At 42.9% G+C, this 23628-nt stretch overlaps 1 protein-coding gene across 5 annotated transcripts in view; it reads right to left on the bottom strand.

The window, feature by feature from the left end:
• The window catches only part of CUNH8orf34 (chromosome unknown C8orf34 homolog), a 418058-nt gene that overhangs the window by 330969 nt on the left and 63461 nt on the right, over positions 1–23628 (bottom strand). For 4 of the 5 annotated variants that reach the window (XM_019527768.1, XM_019527771.1, XM_019527769.1 and 1 more), the window contains 2 exons: positions 17628–17775; positions 15172–15303 (listed from right to left, as the gene is read on the bottom strand). In XM_019527768.1, coding sequence (XP_019383313.1) covers positions 15172–15303; positions 17628–17775 — 280 coding nt within the window. The remainder of the gene's footprint in view (positions 1–15171; positions 15304–17627; positions 17776–23628) is intronic. The other variant, XM_019527772.1, reaches the window with a different exon arrangement.

Below are 23628 nucleotides of genomic sequence, written 5' to 3'. Positions count from 1 at the left end.
CGGATGCCTGGGCTGATGCAGAGGAGCTGGTGGGCCCAGAGTTGAGCAGCCACCCACTGCGGGAGCTCGTGTGTTCACAGCGACTGCACCTTCTGTCCTTCACCATGCAGGGAAAACCACAGAGGCAGCTGTGTGCACATGAACCCCCACTGTAGGTGGCTGCTGGGCTTTGAGCCTGCCAGAACCTCTGAGTCAGCCTGGGCACCCACAGGCATGATAAATTTGTCCCACATATCCAGTCCAGCTGCCAAGGTGTCTGCCCGCCGCAGCATCACCTCCATGCCACTGCCCGGCCTGCTGCCACTCATGCACGCTAAGCTGGGCTGTCATGGAGCCCCAGGTGGCTGGGAAGAGCCCTGCCCCCATGGCCCAGCCTGTGCCAGCCCCACTATCTGCCTGCCTTGCCCAGGACTGAGCAGGGCCAGCTGCAGCCACTGCTGAAGGTGGATGCAGAAGATCTAGGCCAGGCTGCAGGGGCAGGGCCCTTCCTAGCTGGCTGTGGCTCCATGACAGCCCAGCCCAGCCTAGGAAGCTGAGAGCAATATGGATGCACAGCTCCTGAGGCTCCAGCTGAGAAGGACCCTGCCCCTGCAGTCCAGCCCAGCCCAGCCCCTCCACATCTATCCTCAGCACTCCCCATGGGCCAACCTGACGCAGCCCCCACAGCCCCAGCCATGGGTGAGGCGGGCAGATGGCAGGGCCGTGCCAGCTGGCATCTGTCCATGCCCCTGCCATTGTAGCACTGAGGCATGGGAGGACCCTGACAGGGGCTGCTCTGCCCCAACCAGGCAGACCCCAGTTTGAGGCCCTGGGATGAGTGGGGTGGGATAAAGAATAAACCCCTTCCCTGCTCTTTTGCCTTTTGCCTTAGGGGGCCATGCTAGGCCAGCATCTGGCCATGCCCCCATGCCTGCTCCAGAAAAAGAGCAGAGGGGCAGGGCCAGCTCTGCTCTCTGCAGCAGTCTGTCTGATACTATATTCAACCAGGTTTATCTTTAACCAGTTTCAGCCATTTTGAAACTGGTTTATGTGCACTGAAATTATGTTCTGTTACAGATTTAAACCAGTTTCTGATCACTTAAACGAATTTATATGTAACTTCTGTTCCTGGAGATTTCCAGACTAGCACTTGACCCTTTTTTCCACTCTCTGGCAAAGAGTATCTGCCACTATAGCAGCCACTGTCTTGATCCCTGCATCAGCAGCAGTCCCTGCCACTGCCACCACCATGATAGCAGTGGTTACCACAGCAGCTGGAAACAGAGCTGCTGTCCCCATTCCTGTCTAAGCTGCAGCTCTGGTCCATGGTGGGCTGTCTTGGAGCCCACTGTTCACCCTCCATCCCCCCCAGGGTGTGTGTGTATGGGGGGGAAGAAGTGAAGCACTGTGGGGTGCTGGGGCAGCAAGAGAACCCACTACAGTGCTACAAGTAACTGTATGGACATTATGGCTAGGGACAGAAATTACACATAAACTGGTGATGCAGTGCACTCCTAAGAGCGCTGGTGCACTCCCTCACAGCCAGAGTTCCCCACTTAGGCAAGGGGCAGGAGGGGCAAGCGGGAGCGCTGGTGCCCCCCTATGAGCACCGGCTGTGGAGTGCAGGGGCGGCAGGAGAAGTACCACTGGCACTTCTGGGAGCACCACTGACACCGCCCCCACCCCTGGTTGACAAGAACAGCTGCGGGGGGGTCCCTCGCCCTAGTCAATGCGATTGGCTGTGGGGGGACCCCTCCTGGTTGGTGACTGGCTGCTGGCGGGGCACATGACCCCACTAACTCAGAAGGCACCAGTTACCCATGCACATAAAATCAGTTTAAATAAATGGAACCTGGTTCAAATCTGAAACACAACATAAATTCAGTGCACATAAAATGCTTTCAAAATGGCCAAAACTGATTTAAGATAAACGTGGATGGATGTAGTATCAAACTTTACTGATTTAGGTTAAATTGTTTTATTGAACTTCTGTCCCACATCCCCTCCAGATTCAAGTTAACTCACAGACCCCCAACATCCAAGGATGCTTTGCACCTCCACTGCAACCTCCCTCCCTCCTTGCAGGATGGGCATGCTAGCCTTAGCCCAAGCTGTCTGCTCCAGCCCAGCAAGGAGGCATGCTCTAGTGCCACCCACTTCCCTTGCTTCCCCCCCTGGGCTTCTGGCCTGGGCCACTGCAGGCCTGGGCCACAGCTAGCATGTGGCTGCATTTCCAGAATCAAAAGTGACTGTCTGTTCACTTGCTTATCAGTTCAATCTACACAGCTTAGACTAGCCTGCAAAAACTAAATTGATTCAGCACTGGGCTTTTTGACTGGCTCTACTTTGCCTACACGTGGTGGCAAAAAAACACACCACAACAGAAAAACTCTGTTACAGACAGGGACATTTCTGTGATGCTTGGTCCCTTGTTTAATACTGTATACCATTTCTCACTGCAGATTTAGTATAATCCCTTTGTAATATAATCCATGGCAAAAGCAGGGTCCTTCCTGCTTTTTTATGTTCCATTATTCATCAAAATTAGTGTGTCAGTATTTTAAATCCTCCGTCATATTACCTGCATTAGCCTTCACTGTTATTTCAAAGAGAGAAATATTTTGTCTTGAAAGTACGCAAGTTCAATTTAAGAGATTTATGGCATGTGTTCCTAGAATTTGTATGCAAGTTACTTAGCTTTCCATTTTATACAAATGAGATTTCATGTCAGAAATGTTTATTTTATAATGACATCTTGGAAAGCTGAGAAATTCCTTTTCAGTATCTCTGATTCTCTCTTTTCCAAATAATGCACAACTACAATACACTCATCTACAGTCTCTTCATTAAAACATTATCCCTAAAAAAGAGCATTCTGTTATACTTCATAGGATGATGGGGAAAGGAGGGGTAATTGTTTTGATTTTGTTTTATTTTTTTTAGATGCATTCAACTGACTTTCCAAAAAGAGTCCTTGATTTACTGAATCTTCTGGCAACAGGTTCAAGAGAAGGTTACTCCTAACAGTGTAATGGCACCTATCTGTTTATTCATTCACCCATCTGCACATATTAAAAATACATCTAATAGTAGTGGGAAATTCCTAGGCAATCTATGCCATTACTTCATGGCAAGGAGATTATGTCCAGAGATGAGACAGCAAGTACTTGCTTCTTGGTGTGTGTAACTACAGACATTGCAATGGCTGCTGTCAGAGGTTCAGTTAAAGGCACGATGGGGATCTGATTCCTGACCCCAACAATTATACCTCATACAATGCCACACATGCATGGCAGGAAGCACAACTGTGGGATCAAATTCCCATCATGCCCTACTGCCAGCTGCAAAACAGCTTCTCAACAATGTACAAAAAAAGTGTTGGACTCCCCAGGCATATTCATAGGCAGGCCACATCCAGAAATCCCAGTACCAAAAAATCAAGAAAAAAAGCAGTGCGGTGCACATGACAGGAGCATGCAACGGCACACACAGAGGGTCTGCCTCCAGGGAGACGCTCTGACTGCTGGCCAGACCATCTCAGCTCATTTTGCACCCTGGCTCCTCCAGGTCATCAGGAGTGGGGAAAGAGCAGTTTGCCCAAAGTGTGGCAATTTGTCCCACACCAAAACACACATGCAGGGGCATGCGCTGTGGTAAAAAGTAGGTGCAAAAACTTGTACCGTTACTATTTTTGTTGCTACAAGCATACACCCCTCCATGTGGGGTGCACCCATAGGGTTGGAAGGAACCCCAAAGGTCATCTAATCCAATACTCTGCACAGATTCAGGAGGTGCTCAGCAGTATAGCAACACTGCTCCACACTGGGGTGGCTGTACAATGCCCTGCTCCTGTGCCAACTACAGTAGCGCAATCAGCCACTGCAGTAATAGCTGCTTTTGCATCTCGCCCAGTCATCCCCTCTCCCACCTCACTTACCCTATTGGACTTGACATTCTTCAGTCATCCCAAACAAATGCTTATCCAGTCTGTTCTTGAAAACTTCCAATTAAGGAGATCTTACAATGTCCCTGGGTACATCATTCTCTTCTTCTATTGTTTTTACAGTTTTTCAGGGATTAAACCTCAGAAAAAAAATACTTCTCACTTTCTGAAGTTTAAACCTTCTCCACAAGAGAAGGCTGAGGGGGGATCTAGTGGCCTGTTACAAACTAGTCAGAGGGGACCAGCAGGCATTGGGGGAGTCCCTGTTCCCCTGAGCACTACCAGGAGTGACTAGAAATAACAGTCACAAGCTGGCAGAGGGTAGATTCAGACTAGACATCAGGAGGCGCTACTTCACTGTCAGGGCAGCTAGGATCTGGAACCAACTTCCAAGCAAAGTGTTGCAGGCTCCTACCCTGGGGATCTTTCAGAGGAGGCTAGACAAACAACTTGCTGGGGTTGTTTGACCCCAGTACTTTTTCCTGCCATGGCCGGGGGTCGGACTAGATGATCTGCTCAGGTCCCTTCTGACCCTACCAACTATGAAACTATAAAATCTATAACAGCTCATGCCCCGCCCTCTATGGCAAGGAAGAAAAGTTAGTCTCCCTCCTTCTTTTTTTAATAGCAGACTTCCAAATATTTGAAAACTACTCTCACGTTCCCTCCATCATCTCCTTTCCTCCAAACCAAACCTACCTAAGCTCTCTCCACCTTTTATCATATAGCGTGCATTCCATTTCCTTACTACCTTCACTGCTCACCTCTGGGTCTTCTCCAGTTTCTCTACATATTTTTAAAAAATGCAGAGCCCAGAATTGCACACACTATTCCAGCTGAAGCCTAACCAGGTGCAAGCCTAAAATTCATGGACCAAATTTAGGTGGGCATAATAAAAAAGGCTTCTATCTGGAAAGCTTTCACTTCCTTCCACTGAAATATAAACAAAGCAGAGCATAAAATTCAGAAGATATAAAAAGTATTTTCAGAATGAAAATAAATTGCATAAGCAAAAAAATTGCAGGGAGTAGAACAGGGAATGAAAGTGTACAAGAACAGACAGAATAAGAAGAGAAGGTTTAGAGATGTAGCAGGAGTGGGAATGCTGGGGAAGGACATGAAAAGAGAGGCACAGTAAGAGGGAGAAGAAATGGGAAGCTTGGGGGTTAAGCAAAGTGACAGGATAAATTGAGAATTTGGGGTGGGGGGCTTGGGGGATTCTCAAACATTGCCCCTGGGGCTTGGGAAATGAAAACCCACACTGAGATAAATGGAGCAGCTGACAAATCAATTATTGTTTCAGGCTGTATCATGGGTGTTCCTGTTCAACTGAAAACAGACATACAGTTAACTGGACACTTCATACCTTTTTCTGAAAAAAAACCCTTTTTTTTTTAAAAAAAGGTGGACTATTTTAATTGCTCTAAAAAATCCTTATGCTTGCCCAGGCTGCACTAAAATTTGCTGGGCCTCATGGGCCCCGTCCACATGTGCCACCACTAGTTGTCCCCAGGGAAGACCTGTTCCATGTGCTCTCTGGCATGCGGCAGGTTACCCCGGAGGGAGAAGGGGAGGCTAGGGCCAGCACTGGGCTGGCCCCAGCAGCCTTACCTGTGGTCCTGGAGAACTCCTGGAGCTGCAGCAGTGGCTATCAGAGCCTAGCTGGCAGACGAAGCATGGCTCTGGCTGGCCAGGCTCCAGTTTTGAGTGGTGCGTGCTGCCCCCACGTGTGCTGCTCCAGTTTTTTGGGGGGGTTTTGAGGGGGGTTTTTGACCCCTGGGTATATCCAGGGGTCAAAAAAAGGTCAAAAAAACAAAAACAACCCTGCGCTGCTTCCTTGCAACATGGAAAACAGCTGAATATGTGGTATGTGACGCTGTAGATGTGTCTGCAGTACCACGTACCACATGGCTATGCTCATCTGGACACGGCTACGATGGTCAAGTCTGAAATTATTCGAGCCAAAAACACTTGAAACATAACCCTCTGAATTAAATAACATTTAAGTCAGAGTTGAGGGGAACATGAATTAGGAGTCACTTGACATTCATCACCCTAGTTCAATAGGACAGTTGCCACACTTCAGAGGAACAATACAGAACACAATGGTCCAAGATTGAATGGAGGATATACGAGGCCCATGCTCAGGATATAGGGGACCCCTGACTCTGCATGAGTTGAGCTCTTCTTCCTGCTCTTCCCCATGAACTGGAGTCTGGAAGGTGCAGCTCCTTTTAGAAATGATAGCCCTTCTCTTTGTCCTCCACACAGGAGCCAGGACCTTGGTGATCTTGCTATCCTTTGGGGATCTAAGACCTTCTTCCTTCTCCCTGCGTTTCCCTACCTATTGTTATCTCTCAGTTCCATGTTCTTGGGGAACCCTGGCACAAGACGCAGCCTGTCTGACTCACAAAGAATTTCCCCCCTTAAACAAAACTGATTAAGATGCAGTGGGAGACACACCTTAAACCCTCTAGATAAGGGTGACAAGAATGAAACAACTGCCCTAGGTCTCATTTGCATCCGAGATGGAACCAGATGACAATTCATTTACATGGGAGATGAAGAACAAAAAACTCGAAGCAGAGACTGCAGTGAAATCTGGGATCAGAGAAGCAGGGGAGCACTGCATGATGGGGAATCTGTGCTCCAAATGCTAATCAACCCCCATTTACACACACCCAGCTCAGCATTTATCAGACCAGTTCTAATCTGGATTTATAAAGGACTTTCCCCCCCACCCCCACACACACCTCTAAGCAGAAGTAAAGTTTGCTAGGCACCTCGGGTCGTACATTCCCCGATCCCACTATGGGAGCCCTATTTAAACTTGATTGACTAAAATTCGGTTGCCAGGTTAGGGAATGCTGAGGCGAAGAGACTGAGTCAGAGGGGGTATGGGCAACATTTGAACAATGGTAAAGAGTTCATCACAGCGTCCAACCCGTTGGAGCCCTGACCACAAGTGTTTTCATACTTTTCCAGGGATGATTGGTAGAAGTCCTCCCCACCAAAGGTTATGAACACTCCAATGATTGCCTTAAGTCTGTTAAAAGACTATAGTAAGATCGGGAAAAGTCATGCTAAGCTGAGGCTTGTTCACAACAAGTAAAAATCCAAAACCCTGATGCTGCAAGCTATCTATAGTTTCTGAAGAAACCATGAGATATCCCATCAGTATATCTGCTATCCATAGGAATTTCAAGCTGGCTCCCAAGTGTCTGGTTACTCCTTAACCTTATGTTTTCCTGAGTATCAGTCAGATTCTTGAGATGTTCCAAACCAGATAACCCCTTGCCAAGAGAAAAGACAATGATTTACACTATTAAGAATGCTATGAAGAAGCTGAAATGAGGGTATAAAAATCTGTAAAAAGCAGCAAAGTGTGTGTGTGCTTCAAGAGGAGAACTCTCTCTCACACCACTCGCTGTTGTTCTCGGGACACTGGAAGAAATAGATCGTCTCCCTTCAAGGATTGTGCTAAGAACTTTACCTGTCAGCAAACAACCTGAGTGCCTTGCACTGGTGAGATCCCAGCACTCGCTCTCTCTCTCTTTTCTCTCTCTAGGCATAAATTTCTGAACCTGAACTGTATTAGTTAAGCTTGAACTAAGTTTTCCCAAATACTTAGTGAAACCAGGGTAATACTGTAATTGTGTTTGTTTTTCCTTTGCATGTCTATTACTACTAGTGCCATTGTACATTTCAAATACTTAGCAATAAATAACTTTTATAATCAAACTGGTGGTAACTAGGTATATTCTTCTTTCTCTACTTCTCTTCCCCACTTGCTCTGCAGCAACGCTTCTTTTACCTAAACTAAAGATCCCTGTGAAACCCCAAAGTACTGTAGGGTCTGCTCATCAAGAGGCTAGAGATCGGAACGTGCTGAGTTTAAAACACATAAGGGGATCAGCTTGTACAGGCTGATCAACCCAGTTTGACTCAGACGTGCCCTGATGAACTGAACACTGGCCCATGAGGGTGTCAGCTGGACACCCAGCTGGATTCAGAGGTATTCTGTTTACCTGTGTGTTTGTGTCTGACTGCAGTTTATTTTTCTCTGATGAACTGATTCTTGGCAGATGAGGGTGTCAGCCTGTCCATGCTGATCAACCCAGCCAGGTCAAGCGTGTCACATTAATCTGTGTGTGTTTGTGGAGGAACCCAGCCCCATTGAAACTGAATCCTGCAAGACAGCTCCATTGGGGGTGAAGACTTGCAGAAGGGAGATACACAGCTCTGTATAGAAACACAAGTAACACAAGCAGCACATCGATAGAATTACCAAGACCCTAAAAACGTGTCCCTAATAAATGAGCACACCCCAAAGTGATAGGCAAATCTAGTAACACTATAAACACTTTAGATTTGCCCCCATTTTAAATATACCCTAAAACCACCTCTACATCAGCACAAAGAGAACCAGCATAGAGGAGGACTCTGCCACATGCAAAAGAAACAGATATAAATGTTCCATTACTAGTACAATCCAAATATACCATAGAATCATGTTTGGATGGGGAGGCCCTATATCCCTAGTGTAGTCTTAGTCCCTCTTTCACCAAATTTGAGCCAAGATCTAGGGCAAGTGCCTGAAAGTAGCCCAATTTTAATTAACTGAGCACCAGGAAATATAACACACACAGTCTCCTTGAGAAGTAGGAGGAGAACTGGCCACAGTTAGGGGTCCAGCATGAAGCATGACTAACAGGTAGGTCCGGGGCCCTAGCTGGAGAAGAATGGGCAAAGCTATTATAAGTAGGAGTTTTTCCTGAGGTTTGGGAACCTAGTGGTACCTCTGGTGCTGGTTTGTCCCTTCTGCAGGGAATTTTAACCATTAGTTTTTCTATTTACAGATCCATTAGACTTGCCCCCATCCTAAACTTACCCTAAAACTGCTTTCACTTTGGCATACAGAAAACTGGCATGAATGAGGAGTCTGTCACATGAAGAGGAAACAGATGTCAATACTCCATTGCTTGGACAATAAAACAAATGCAGATCAATGCCCATCATCCTTTAAAAAAATGTAGGATTTGCTCCTTAGAATCCCAAACCACTGCCCTTGTTCAGCCATTTGTGTCATTTTCTACATTTGCTATAATTATTTACTCTCAATCCAAAATGAGAAATTTATGAAATTTCCTTCAGAAAGAAAGCTGGTTTGTTCCTCCAAGGACTTTGAGCCATTCTGGTAAAATTGTATCCCTACTGAAATTAGATAATTTTACCCTGGATTTCAATCTTCTTATCTTCTGGCGCCAGAATGTCAATCCTCTTGTTTAAAAAGGAATGATGGTAAGTATTCTACAGCAGGGGTGGGCAAAGTCCAGCCCATGAGCCAGATCCAGCTGGCAGTAGACTCCATTTTCCGGCAGCCCTGCCCACATGGCTGGGGCCAGTTTCCATGGAGACCCCATCAGTAGCTGTGCTGTGATAGCGCAGGGCCAGGGTTTACATGGAGACTGGCCCCAGCAGCACTGGCAGGCAGCAGAGGCACCAGCTGGAATCTTGCAGCACTGACAGCATGGTCCAGAGCCAGGGCAGAGCTAAAACCTACAACCTCCATGTCCCAGACAGGGATGTGAAAGCAGCAGATCGCAGCTCTGCCCCAGCTCCAGACCATGCCATCACTACTGCAAAGAGTCAGGAAGAGCCATGATCCACTGCCTGCATGACCCTGGCTGGGGCGAGCAGGCTGCAGATTGCAGCTCTGCCCTGCCTCTGCATCACGCTGTTACTGCCACAAGTTCCCAGCCAGGCTCCAGAGCACCTCTACACCCTACTGCATGCCCTGCCAGCACTGCTGAGGCCAGTCTCCATGGAAACCCTGGCTTCATGCTATCAAAGCAGGGCTGCTGCTGGAATCTTCATGGAAACTGGCCCCAGCCACACAAGCAGGGGCTGCTGGGAAATGGAGTTCAGCTGCCAGCCAGATCCACCATTTTGTCCTCTCCTGTTCTACAGCAACTTGCTATATATATTTGGTGTGTGAATCTGTCCAATCTGCGGTACCTGAAATTATTTAAGGGTACATATGACCTGGGCTTAAGTCAATCTAAATGCCCAATTGTGCAGATATTTGGAGAGCTTAAATTGTCCAAAAATTGCCTGAAGGAGGTGTGCTAACTTAGAACAAGATTGGGCTAATCTGATCTAAGAAAGGGTTCACCTGAGCTCATAAAGGCTGCACACATTAGAGAAGCCCTGTGGCTAGGAAAGACCAGCCACATACCCCAGTGGTACAGCTGTGCTCTTCCCACTCCCCCCAATCCAGACCCAACTGGGCTCTTTTTAGCTCATTGAAACCCCCCGCCCCAACTGGGCAACCCAACAACCCCCCTCCAGTCCCACCTGCCTCACCCCACCCCAAGTTACCTCTACTGGGTGCCCCATGCAGCTCCCAGGAACAGCAAATGGTTACACACACTGCTTTCAAAAATATAGTAAACTAGCTATTTGAATGTAGACCAGGTGCAGTGAATGGCTGTGTGAACCCTAAAAGGTTTGGTTCTTACAAATAAAAGTCTCAATGAGTTGAAAGATTTAAAGGATTAAAATATAATTGTTAAATTTATTTTTGGGAGGATAAACACTGTGCAAAATTCTTCAAGCGACATAGGATTCTGTCATCTAAGTTTCTGAGACAAAATGATATACTACCAGGATTTCTTAAAACTGAGGTAACGAGAAAAAACTAGCATCACTAAGAAGGTGGGGAATAAAATCAAAGATTAGATATTGCAGAAGGCATACAGTTGGTGTAGTAGTTTTCAGTAGCCTTGTGCCTCAAATCTCCTGCAAAAATCATTTCTAAAAGAAAGTTACAGAGAGAAGGCTCCTTGTGCAGTTAATCTACTCCTACAGGTTTTATGGCACCTCATTTCAGATGCTGTTTTGAAAGCTCAAATGAGATGGAATTGCGCAGCTTCAAATCTCAGTGGTGTTCTTCTATTATTAAAATGAAAAAAATGGTTAAGATACAAATGCAGAACCTGGACTTTACAATCCATAATTCTGAGTCCACATCATCGCTTCTACTGTGACACACCATCCCACACTGAAATTTTTAGGGCCCTGAAATATTTCAGGCAGCAAGAAACAGGAATTCAGCACAGATATTGCAGTGCAGTCAACAGATGGACAAATTAAAACAAAAATGTGTATTGGCAGGATGTGTTAATGCTCTACCCTTGTGTTAAAAATATTACATCTACAGAACTGCACTGCACTGCACTCAATGAAACTTTTAGAAAGTATTTTTTATGGCTATAATGATTTAAGCTGTATACTATGTATCATTATTCTGTGATATGCCTGCACTGGGCAAGGAAGAACCTGTTATTGCTATTTTAGATTGTTTCAAGATAGGCAAACTTCTAGTGTTTTTCTTTTCCTCCTCTTTTCTGTGGGACTCTCTCATTTACTGTATTAGTTGATAAATATATGATACTCCAGTGGGGAAGATTAGACCACTGGCAGGGTAATAATTGCAAAATCATAAGTCTCACTTATGGAAAGCATGCCTAAGAGGATATAAGATTCATTGTGATGCACATATCCTGTTTATAAGCCTGAATGTCTACAGTTTTCATCTGTATTCAGTAGGTGCAAAGTTATTTTCCTATATACATGTGCCTCAGTTTGGACTTTCAATTGCAAGGTAGCACACCTGGAATTTCATGTACACAGACATGAAAAAAAAATTCAGAGGTTGCCCAGGAACTTCTACAGTAGGCCAATGCGAGTCAGCAGCGATCCAATCTGGCTTCGGATCCGGCCACTTCAGATGGCCACGATCTGACCTGGAGCTCTGGACTGGGTTTCTGCCTTGATCCGGCCGAAGCAGCTTCAAAGTTTCAGAGCCACCTCGTAGATCCAGCCATAGGGTATAAGGGGGAAATCAAAGAAATATCTATAACTTTGTTATTTTTTGTCCAATTTGGATGAAACTTTCAGGGATCGTAGCCTCTGCTGTGAGCATGAAGCCTTCCAAGTTTCAAGAAGATCAGTGCAAGGGTTTGGGGGGAACTGTACCCCAAATTCTTGAAAGCCAAACTCATGTCACAGCTGTGTGTTACAACACGGGGGGGTCAAAACTGCAGGGTTGGTAGCTCTTACTGAGGCTGGGGGGAAGTTTTGACCCCCCTGTATTGTAACACATAGACGTGACAGGAGTTTTGCTGTCAAGAATTTGGTGTACAGTTGCCCCAAAATCCCTGCACCGAGCTTCTTGAAACTTGGCAGGCTTTGTGGCGTCAGTAAGAGCTACCATCCCTGCAGTTTTCACCCCTCTATGTTGTTAACACAGACATGACAGGAGTTTTGCTTTCAAGAATTTGGGGTGCTGTTGCCCCCAAACCCCTGCATCAATCTTCTTGAAACGTGGCAGACTTCATCCTCTCTGCAGAGTCTACCATCCCTGAAAATGTCATCCAAATCAGACAAAAAACAACAAAGTTATAGATATTTTATTGTTTCCCCATCCAGATCTCCAAGGTGGCTCCAAGGCAGCTCCGAAGTACTTTAGAAGCTCCGAACCCCTTTGGGAAGCCTAACGAGGCCAGCGCTTCGATCCAGATGTGCCACTTCAGACCCCAAAGCGTCCGAAGCTTTCTGGATCTGAAGCTCTGTCCGAAGCCTCGCACAGCCCTAATCAACAGAAGATCTACATGCATGTCCAATTTTGACCACTTCCTGGGTTCTGCCAGCCTGATATGTTCCTGAGTTATGTGGCAGTATGGAGCCAAATGTCAGAACATGACCCATGATTTCTTCTGACACCTACAGTGTGAGTGGGAGCATAAAGTATTCTATATTAAAGTACTCTTCTGCTCTTATAGAATATATAAGTATCTGGGATTTTTTTTCTTTGCCTTTGTATACCACCTCTTTGCATATTATCTTCCCGCCAACATGACAGTAGGGCTCAAAGAAATAGTTTTATGTATGTATTTACATCAGATTTCCTTAATTGTGACCTAGGGTATGGGCAGACAAACTGTTTACTACATAATAAAAGTGGCTTGGTGAATTGCTATTTGTCAGCTTCTCTGAGGTAGCTGCCTGTGTGCAAACTCTTGCCCTGAAGCAGAAGAAAGTTAAATACTGTATTTTTTTCTCATGGAACATGCATAAAATAAAATATGCACCTTGTTTTTTAAAGGCAGAATGAAGAAAGAAGATCTTTCCTTGAGATCCTTTCAAAGAGGCAGGTGGGAGACAGAGATAGAAGGGAGAAGAGAAAATGTCCACCGCCAACAGCTAGAGACCTCTGCATGCAGCATATGCAGCCTTTCCCTTTCCTCTAGCAGAGATTTAATGTTACCATATTTCCTTAATTATAATATGCACCCCAATTTCCAGTAGCTGCATTTTGTGTATATGAGAAATATGGCATTATCAGCAGGGATCCTGGTTTTCTGTGATAAAAAAATCCCCAATATTTGGATTTAAAAAAGTAGCCCCAAATCCACATTTTTCATGATTAAAATGAAACACCACTCTGTGTGTGTGTGTGTGTGTGTGTGTGTGTGTGTGTGTGTGTGTGTGTGTGTGTGTGTGTGTGTGTGTGTGTGTGTGTGTGTGTAATATATATATGTGTGTGTGTTTCATTTTAATCATGAAAAATGTGGATTTGGAGTTACTCTTTCTAATCCAAAAATTGGGGATTTTATTTATTTATTTATTTTAACCACAGAAAACCAGGATCCCTGATTGTCAGCTATCTCAGAGTGGACAGAGCAAAATCCTCAACATGGGGACTATACCCTTCACTTTTCAATAACATTTTTGCTCAGACTGCAGAGCAAGGAGCACAGAAATCCTCCAAATGCAATATTAATTATATTTTTTTAATCTTAAATTCTTCAAAATGATTTATGAAGCATCAGCTTACTTGCATTAAAACACAATAAAACCTACACTCAGAATTAAAATTGTTACTATCTGATGCTTTACATGTAGGCACAAGTGCTACTCTGCCTAATTGTTATTTTTTACCACTGTTTTTACTACCGCACTTGACAAATCACTATCAATATTCTCTTCAATCATTCAATTTAGCTTCTGCCTTCCTTTTAACAGATATTTTGGCTAAAACCTATTGCACTTTTCATGCCTAAATAGCAATTTCCCAACTGCGTACGTGTTGCTTTTGGCAGTTAGTCAGTTTCAAATTGTATTGAGTGCAATGTGAGCAATCAAGCATCCCCACACCCACTGAGCATGCTCAGTAGGGCTGCATTTTCCCCAGGCAGATAGATGGCACTACACACTTACCCAAGTATATGTGTAAGGTAAGCTCTAAAAGTGCAGCTGGGCAAAAAATGCAGGACTAGCAGTTGGGCAGGGGCTAATGACTTTAAAACTGGTCCACTGCAGTTGGGTTTAATATTTGTTAAATAAAATGAAGGGAGACGAGTAGAAAAATTTCTACCCCATTTGGAACAAGGGTCCAGGCTAGAACACAGGGGAATCCAGAGTAGCATCTATTTCACTGAGCCACATAACCTCTGGCTTACGCCTTCCTCCTCAAGAGAAGGGCTGGAGAAATGGCTGATAAAGCCTAACCTGTGGAATGATGGTTCAAGTAGAGTCCTGGAAAGGAAGAGATGAAGGTTCAAAGCTCCACTCTGGGTGAAGGCGGCATAGAATTTGGGTTTCCAGCTTCCTGGACTAGTCTATAGAGGTAAAACATGGGAGGGATTTCCTCCTTTGCCCCAGGAGGTAGGCATGTAGAATGAAATAGAATCTAAAACTGTGTGTGTGTCAAAAACAGCACTTACACAGCTGAGTAACTGCCATTTAGGCAAGCAAATTGAATAAGATTTAGTCCATAGACTCCGCCAGCAATCAAAACAACATTCCTATTCTCCTAACACTGCTTCTGTAAATAAAACCAGTGAGTTCCCAGTGACTTTTTATACTGATTGATCCCACAGTTAAAGGTATAGGAAGTAGGTTTGGTGCGTACATGTAGAAAACCGTAATATTAATCAAAATTGACATTTACACCTGAGAAAGGTAACGATACCCAAACTTAGATTTTGCTAAATTAATCATATTTTCATATTTAATAGCAAGTTATTGCTAACACTCCATATTGTGTTTAAAACAAAACAAGATGTATATATGGTTATTTCAATTTAAAGGGATGACCCTATTTTGCATTTTGTTTCAGAACAGTATCATATGCTGCATATTTTGATGGCGCTTTGATTAAAAATACATTAAATCTTCCTTACATGACTTGGATTCTGGTGACGGTGGAGAAATGTTGGAAACAGCAAGGTCACTCTTCGACTTTTTAGGCTTCTTTGCATTAACCTGCCAAGGTTTATCATAACTTCTGAAATCTCTTCTTGTTCCTTTATTTTCTGTTTGAAAGCAATACAATGAGAGGATTACATTTGCCTAGCTATTTTTCAAGATAACAATAAACTCAGGCAACAATATACCTAGTTTATCCAGACAAACCAAAGTACCAATGGAAGAACACAGATAAGGTCAAGTTCTTTCCTCTCTTTCCTTGCTAAACTATATCAGCACAAGACTATACAAACTGCTGCTTGTTTCTCTTCACATTTTCCTTGGGAAATTTATGAACATGCCCGTGATTAAAAATACAGCAGCCAATCGTTAGTACTGTAAAAGAAGTTAAGGTCAATACTCTGTCCCTGACAGAGAAGCTTTAGTAGTTCTAGAACTACCGTGCTTACACTTAAATGTTGATATTAATTAAATGTGTGTTCACCAAGCAATTGACATTTTAACTGCCAGCTGCTGAAAGGAATTTGGTATAGTCTAGTAATGAGTGTCAGTCAACTTTTGATACAAAACCAAAATCACAGCAAACACTACCTTCCTGTTGAAGTTAGAATTTCTATTTTAAAGTTAGAGCACAAGCTGTTTCACTTTTTTCCCCCTTTATTCTGAAAATCTCAAAGCAAATTCCTTACACAAGGATCCACATGGCTACTTCCCATGAAATGTTAATGGAAATCATATTAAAATATGCATTATTACAAATGTGCATTATTACAGCCTAGCCCTAACCTAAACTACTATATATTATTATTTCTACTTATGCTACAGTCCTTATAATTTACATATTTCATGTTGCATTGTGACCCCTTTTGACTTGAACACATAACCAATACTTGAGATCTTGGTGGTTTTTTCTACTAGGAGGAGAACTAAATGGTGGAGCCAGGGATTTTACATAATCCCAGTCCCACAAGAATGTACATAGAGTTATTTTTCCACAAATATAGCAGGAATCTAAGAACAGGAGACAGTGCCTTTGTTCACAAACCTCACAAACCAGCTCAGAAGTCCTCATTCTTGGATTTCCTCTCAAAATTGTTATATTTGGCTGTTCGTGCTCTCAGACATAAATCCTCAGTCACTCACTATTACGGCTGTGTGAAGCTTCGCCGGCTGTTTCGTTTTGACACTGTTTTGACTCGTTTCGAGCTCAAAACAGCAAAATCGAAACAAAACAAAGAGCTTCAAAACCTCAAAATGAAACGAGGCCAGTTGAAACGTTCTGAAAGTTTCAAAACATTTTAAGTTTCAAAGCAGCAGCCAGGCAGTGGGAGCCAGGGGAGAGCCAGGGCTGCATTCCGAGTGGCTCCACAGACCCATGTGGCTCAGCCTGGGGTGTAGTGCAGCCCTGACTCTCCCCACCTACCACCATCAGGCTGCACTCCATTTAGCTCCACCAGCCCCATGGAGCTCAGCCCAATGACAGGAAGTGGGCAGAGCTGGTGCTGTGCTCCACCTCCCACCACTGACAGAGTTCCACAGGGCTGCAAGCTGCTGGGAGCTGAGCCTGGTGGAGGGAGGCAGAGCACAGCCCTGGCAATATGCACTGCCTCCCCCCAATGGGTAGCAAGCCGCTAGGTGCTGAGCCCAGTGGAGGGAGGTGGTGTGCAGCCCCAGCACTGCATGCTACCTCCCTCCACCGGGCTCAGCACCCAGCAGCTTGCTGCCCAGTGAGGGGAGGCAGCGCACAGCACCGGGTCTGCACACTGCTTCCCTCCACCGGGCTCAGCACCCAGCAGCTCCCAACCCTGTGGAACTGAGCCTGGTGGGGGGAAGTGGGCTCAGCTCCCAGTGCCGGTCCCAGGTGACAGCGGCAGCCTCTCACCCGCACATCTGCCTGCAACCACAGAAGGCTGCTCCTCCTCTAGTTTTATGCTTACCCACTATAGCCTATGGGCAAAACATCAAAACAGAGTCAAAACAGCTAAACTGTTTCAACAAAACGAAATGAAACAGTGCTTTCAAAATGAAACTAAACTCAAAACAAAACACTGTTCCATCAAAACAGAAGTCGAAGCAGAACAGTGCTGTTTTGCACAATGCTACTCACTATCCAGCCTCCTGTGTACTCAGAAGTTATTCTTCAATGCAACAAAGACAATAGAAAAGTGAAATTTTAGAAACTAAAACTCTTTCCCTTGACCACAAAAAAAATAACTCGATAAGGGGAATATCTGACCTTCTATGCCATATGCATAGAATGCACAGAAACCCTTTAATGGTACATAAAATAAATATAATCACTTATTGAAAATATTAGTTTTTCTTCATCTTAAAAATTCTTCCTTGTTTTTACATCATGTGTCTGAACAAATTACAGGAGACTAGCCCATTCCAACGTTTATTTCAAAGCACACAACCATACCATGCTTACCTGATGTTTCACTTTCTGCCCAGAGAGCAGCAGATCCTGACAGTGTTCTCTGAAGCTGACTGCGGTTTCCCTGTTTAGACTGAAGATGGTCAATGAGAAATGGGATTGGCTGGTCAGGTGTTTCTGTTATCAGCTTGGTCATCAATTCCTTAAATAGATTTAAAAAAATGCAATTCAGTTTAGTATAATAACTTATACCAAGCACTATACTGATAAACAAAAGAATATCAATAACTGTAATTAACCAAGCCAAAACATGTCTTCAGTTTTTGTGAAGAGGGTTTAAATTGTCAGTAATTTCAAATTATTAATCTGTGAAAACCTGCATGTATGCGGAACTTCTCTTATGCAATATGTCTTCCAGACTCTGCAGACATTAGGGAACCACACAATCTTATATACTCAAATAAGCAGTATTTCAGAAGGGCACACTTCCTGATCCTGATCCTTTTCCACCATGACAAGTGGAGAGGAATTTCACTGAAGTCCGTGAAATGCAGAATTAGGCCCAGAAACTCAGAAGATCATCTTATAGATATTGCCGTATGAATGATTTTCATGGACAATGAATATGACTATACACCAGAGTTGTGCTTGCTTTCACTGTAGATAGTTTGAAAAATGTTTGCAGTCGCAAACAGTTGCAGTTATGGTACAATATTTTATGAGAAGTTATAAATTGTCTGAAGCCAAATGGCTTAGAGCTTTGAAGTAGTCTAGTCCCAATCATACGGAGTCTCCCTAGAAAATGCAATGGAATCAGTAAGTAAAAGCAACCTGCATGGTAAAAGTCCCATTAGCTATCCTTTAACAAACTAACATTATAAAAAGCATACAACTCGCAAAATAGATTATGAATAAAGGCAAAAATATATAGATATGTGAGATGCTGGATACCCTGACTTCCCACCTAAAGCAACCTGTTTTCTTGCCAGTCACACACACAATTGTTTATTTAAGATTCAGGTGAATAAATGGTACAGTATATTTTAACCCTGTTGGAAGAATGTAAAATGAATGTTGCATGATCAGTATGTCAAACAAGACAAATTAGAAATTTTATTTTATCACATAATCCAGGAAACAGACCAAAATATTTTGCATAGTTTATTTTACTGTCTATTTTTGTACTGCTGGTTAAGCAAACCAAACTCAAAACCAATAAATATACCAAAAAAATTGTGAAGTAGCTACGCTTGTACAGGTCTAATATAACTGACATAAACCCAAGGAAGTGAAAAGTTAAATTAGCAAAAAGTTTATATCATCTTCTGATCCACCCAAAGAACATGCCTTGCCACAAGCACTATATGGTACAGACTGCACACCACAACTTGCAATTCACCCCTACTTCAGTCCTTCTCTACAGGCTGCTCATCAGATATTTCCTCTGATATTAATAGAAGTTGATGTCTGAAGTTGAGTTGTTTTCAGAGAAGATAGTTTGGTAAAGGAGTATGTGGAGAAAGAGCTAATTACTGATTGTGAGGTCTCTTTTCTATTTCCAGAGTGGTGTAAAGGATTATGTATAACAGAAAATAAGGTATATATAAACCTCCAAATGGAGAGTAAGAACTTTATCTTAAGAAGCCAAGATAGAAAATATATCTGGTTTCTGGGTTTAACGCTGTTTTTTAAAAAAGCTATGATACGTCAAAATACATTTCTCAACAAGAGCACCACCTAATTGAGCACCAGTCACAAAAGGAACAAAAGGAATTTAACCCACAAAGATTCTACCAAGAAAGTCTCCCACTCATGTGAACAAGCACATATGTTTTATGTCATATGGAAGAAGGCCATTCTACAGAACAGGAATATGATGTTAGGAATTTTATATCCAGAAGGCTGTCAACTACTTGGAGTAACCCATCTATTGTTGCTTGGCAACATCTTATCAACTACCACAGTATTCTTCAACAGGCTAAAGTGCAGAAGCTGTGTCAGGAAAGGATTTCTCTCATCAGGAAAGGATTTCTCGCATGCTTATCATGGACAAAGCAAAGAAAGGAATTCAACCGGGGGGGCACTTTAGCAAAAAATCATGTCATTATGTAGCAAAAAGATTATGATTTGTATCATTTCTCAAAACAATCTGTAGTGAAGAATAAGCAGGACTTTTCTCCTTGTCAGGTTAATCTAAACAGGCTGGTGTAAGTTGATATAAGGTCCCCAATATTGCTCATTTTTGAAGAAATGGATAAGAAAAGTTAACAGTTTGCTATAAAAACTAATGTAGTACTGAAAAACGATACTCAAGAAATAAAAATTGTAAAATGCCTACATGTCTATATAGAATGGATTGAGTAAAAGGAATATCAGTAAAACATCAGACAGTTAAAAATGTTGTTCCATACTTTTCTCAGGTATGTCATATTCTGTATATTTTCTGGAATAATTTTCAGAATGCTAGGCAAGGGGCTAATACAGTAGTTTATGCCCTGAAAAAATATCTTACGTGATGTGTAGACATATGTTGGCCCCACTTTCATTCTGTAAGAACCTGTAAAAGAAAACATTTATACAACAGAAATAGGATATTTTCATCTATGTGGGTGGAAAATGGGCTGTGCCAATATTAAGTGATCCTAATACTAGGAAAGCAGGACTAGAAAGGACATTAAAAGGTCATATAAACTAGGGACAGTTATTCAAAAAGCCTGCAGCTGAATTCATTCAATGTTTGCAGGTTAGTCTAACCTGGCTAAACCAGTTTGTAACTGTGTAGCCATCCCCTCTGGATTGAAAAAATGCAGGCACATGCCACATGCAGTGGCTCAGGCTAGAAGCCGGGGGATGCTAGAGCAGCTCTCCCTTCCCTTCCACAATGCTAAGCTGAGTGGGGCATGTCCAGGTCCTGGCAGGACACTCTGATTAGTGAAGAATTCCCCACCTTCTGACCAGCCCAGCAGGGAACTGATAACACTGTGTTTATCACCCTGTGTTAAGAAAACAACAGAGGGACATTACCAGCCTTTGTCCCATCTGCCACAGCACGGACCTATGGTCTGCTAGCTAATGCTGTGTGTTGGCAGAACCCCTGCTTAGAGGGGAGGGAGGGGAGCAGGGGGAAGCCAGGGAGATGTGACCATCCAGAGGCAGACAAAGTTCTTTGGGTAGATGTAATATCTTATACTAGACCAACTAAATAGTTGGAAAAACTGTTCTTTGCTAGTTTTGGGGCACAAACACCCTTCTTCAGGTATAGAGAGAGTCTGCTAGTGAACTGTGGGCTCTCCTGGGTAGAATGCATTTAATAAAAATGGAGCAGCCTTCACAGTCCATTAATCAAAGGCCCAATTACAACAAAGTTCTAATTAGTTATGTCTAAATGCACCTATTGGGCTATTAAGTTAATTAAGAGACACTCTATCCTGCTTTGTAATTGATAACAGTAACTATGGAACAATCACAGGTTTTGTTTTTCACCATCTACAGACTCTGGTGCACCATGCAGAGATTTTGGATCCACGGTGCTGTCATTTCATGATCTAACTTACCTCCTAAACCTCAAAGGATAAAATACCCTTCTTGTGTGTGACTTCAACAGCTGGCATTAAGTATATGAATAAAACCAAGTAGAATTTGGCATCAGGGAAGGAATGGAAATCCCCATAATTACTCCCAAATCCCTGACATACTCCATTAGCCTCTAAAGTATACCAGATATTACATATCTTTATGATACAAATGAACTTCAACAGCCATAAGCATAATAATAATCTAAGATAAGAGCAACCTTATACTACAACTTTCAATAAATCTGAATCAAGCATTTTCAGGTGCTGTTCTTAGCAAACATCTCATGGGACTCTTGGACAAACCACTAGCAGGAGGATGAGATTATAATGTGAAATGCTATAGCATTTTCTGCCCTTATTCAAGAATCTCTGAAAACTATCCACTTGTGGGGCATATCAAGCTGGTGCCTCCACTTAGGAATTAGAGCATCTAAAATTAAGCACCTGGGCTCAAGAAAACAATCCAAACTGACAGAGTTAGGTACCTACAAACCATATAGAGTCAATGGAGTGACTCAGAATGATCCAAATAGATACCTAGAACCAGCTTTTTCTATTGCCTAAGTACATCTCTCCCTCCCAGGTTATTTCTGGTTAAGGTAGCAAATAATTTCCTCTAAAAGATGGAACCCCAAACCCTTGGGCCAGGTACAGACATTACACTTTTACCATTATAAGTGATTGGAAACTGGTCTATACCCATAACAGAAGTTCACCCTACAAAACCGGTCTACACCCAGAACAGAAGTTCAGTACACATAGACTAGTTTTAAAATGGCAGATTTGCCTACCCCGCCAAAGGACAACTGTGTATTCTCTTCACTCCCAATCTAAGCTACGCTACTTACAAAAAACCACATAACTTAGATCAGCTCCACCTTAGGTTTTTGAATTCTATACCTAGCCCTTGGAATGCAGAGACAGAACTGTTGTTAAAACAAAGCAGCAGTGCAAGGGAACAGGCTGGCATGGGTGAAAGAGGCACTTCATCTTAGTTTAATGATTAATATGGTTTTGCTTCTTAGATGAACAGCTTTGAGACACTTCTTCTATTAAGGAGTTTTCAAAAGAAATCAAAATACTTTGATCTCAATTCTCCAGTGCCTGATTTTATTTGATCATTCTCACTTACATAAATGGCATTTCATTCTTTTTTGATGTAGTGTTTTACATCCACTTTTTACAGGGTGTAAAGGACCACACAAGGTATAAGAAAGAGTAGTGAATTACGCCTGTAATGCAGTCAATAGCTAAAATCAAAATAGAGAGGAAAAATAAGTTTAAAAAGAAAAACTAGAAGGCAGTTTTAGCTATTAAACACATGTCTTGTAGTACTCCCTTAACAATTCATGCAGCAGTAGCATTAAATTGGCAGGGGAGGGAGAAGAATACATCTCAGCATGCTGATGTATTTCACTAAAATAAATGCACACTGATCTGAAATGTGAACACATAGGCAAAACCATCACGACTCTTCATGAGAAATATATTTTGTAGCAATCAAACAAACATAAGCCTTTTTCATAAAATAGGATGTATACCCCCTTAAGCAACCCAGAACTAAAAGAAGAAAACCGTGTTTTAAAATTACCATATTCAAAAAGAACTTGCCATAAATCTTAAGTCCGCATGGTATTAAGATCATTATTTGACACCCAACTCCATAGGAATTAAATTATTCAATAACATTATTCAACACAAAACAAATTTCTTTATAAAAAGGATTCAATTCTTGCACTGCATTATCCTGCCCGGGTTAAGAGAGGAATATGAAAATGGTAGGAACAAACCTCAAAATGATTAGTGATTCATTCAATGTAAGTGTTCACAAAAAGCATTCAGATGCTTATCTGGAATTTATTAAGATACCCTTGGGCCAACTTTTCCCACAGCACTGTTCCTTTCTTCCACTTCAGCCCTAACTGAAGGAAATCCATAGCTGCTCAACTCAGGGAAACCTACAGGTGCCATAAAACTGGCAAACACCATCTATTTTCAGGACCTCAAGTCATCAAACCTAAAAAGTTGTTATAGCTGGTACAGTTAGTGTTACCCCAGAGCTTCTCTAGGTGGTTCTAGTCATGTCAGACCAGGAACAGAACTGATTTAATCAGACCTTAAAATGAGATTGTTGACCTCCTGCTTGTTTTTCTCCCCCACTTCAGTTATAGTGATTTTGGCAAATGGGATTTGAAGAACCCTTCTGACAGAGACATGAATATTTTACATCACTACTATGTTGAGGAGCCTGACTTCCAAATTATATATAGTCCAGGGCACTAATTCCTAATGGATCCCTGAATATCGCATATTACTGTATAACTGTTACTGATTTCATCCAAATTGATAATACTTTTAAGAGCAACTCCTATCCTTTAACCAACAGGAAAAGGTGCCTCAAACGAGGTAAAATTAATGGATTTCGTAAAGAGAGAGAGAGAGAGATTAGCGTCCAGTAGATTAGGGTTAGGGTGGGTTAA

This window comes from Gavialis gangeticus, unplaced genomic scaffold, assembly GCF_001723915.1.
Source record: "Gavialis gangeticus isolate Ggan-Ray unplaced genomic scaffold, GavGan_comp1, whole genome shotgun sequence".
Classification (NCBI taxonomy): domain Eukaryota; kingdom Metazoa; phylum Chordata; order Crocodylia; family Gavialidae; genus Gavialis; species Gavialis gangeticus.
The sequence above is the reverse complement of the archived record's forward strand: the minus strand, read 5'-3'. Positions and strand labels throughout refer to the sequence as shown.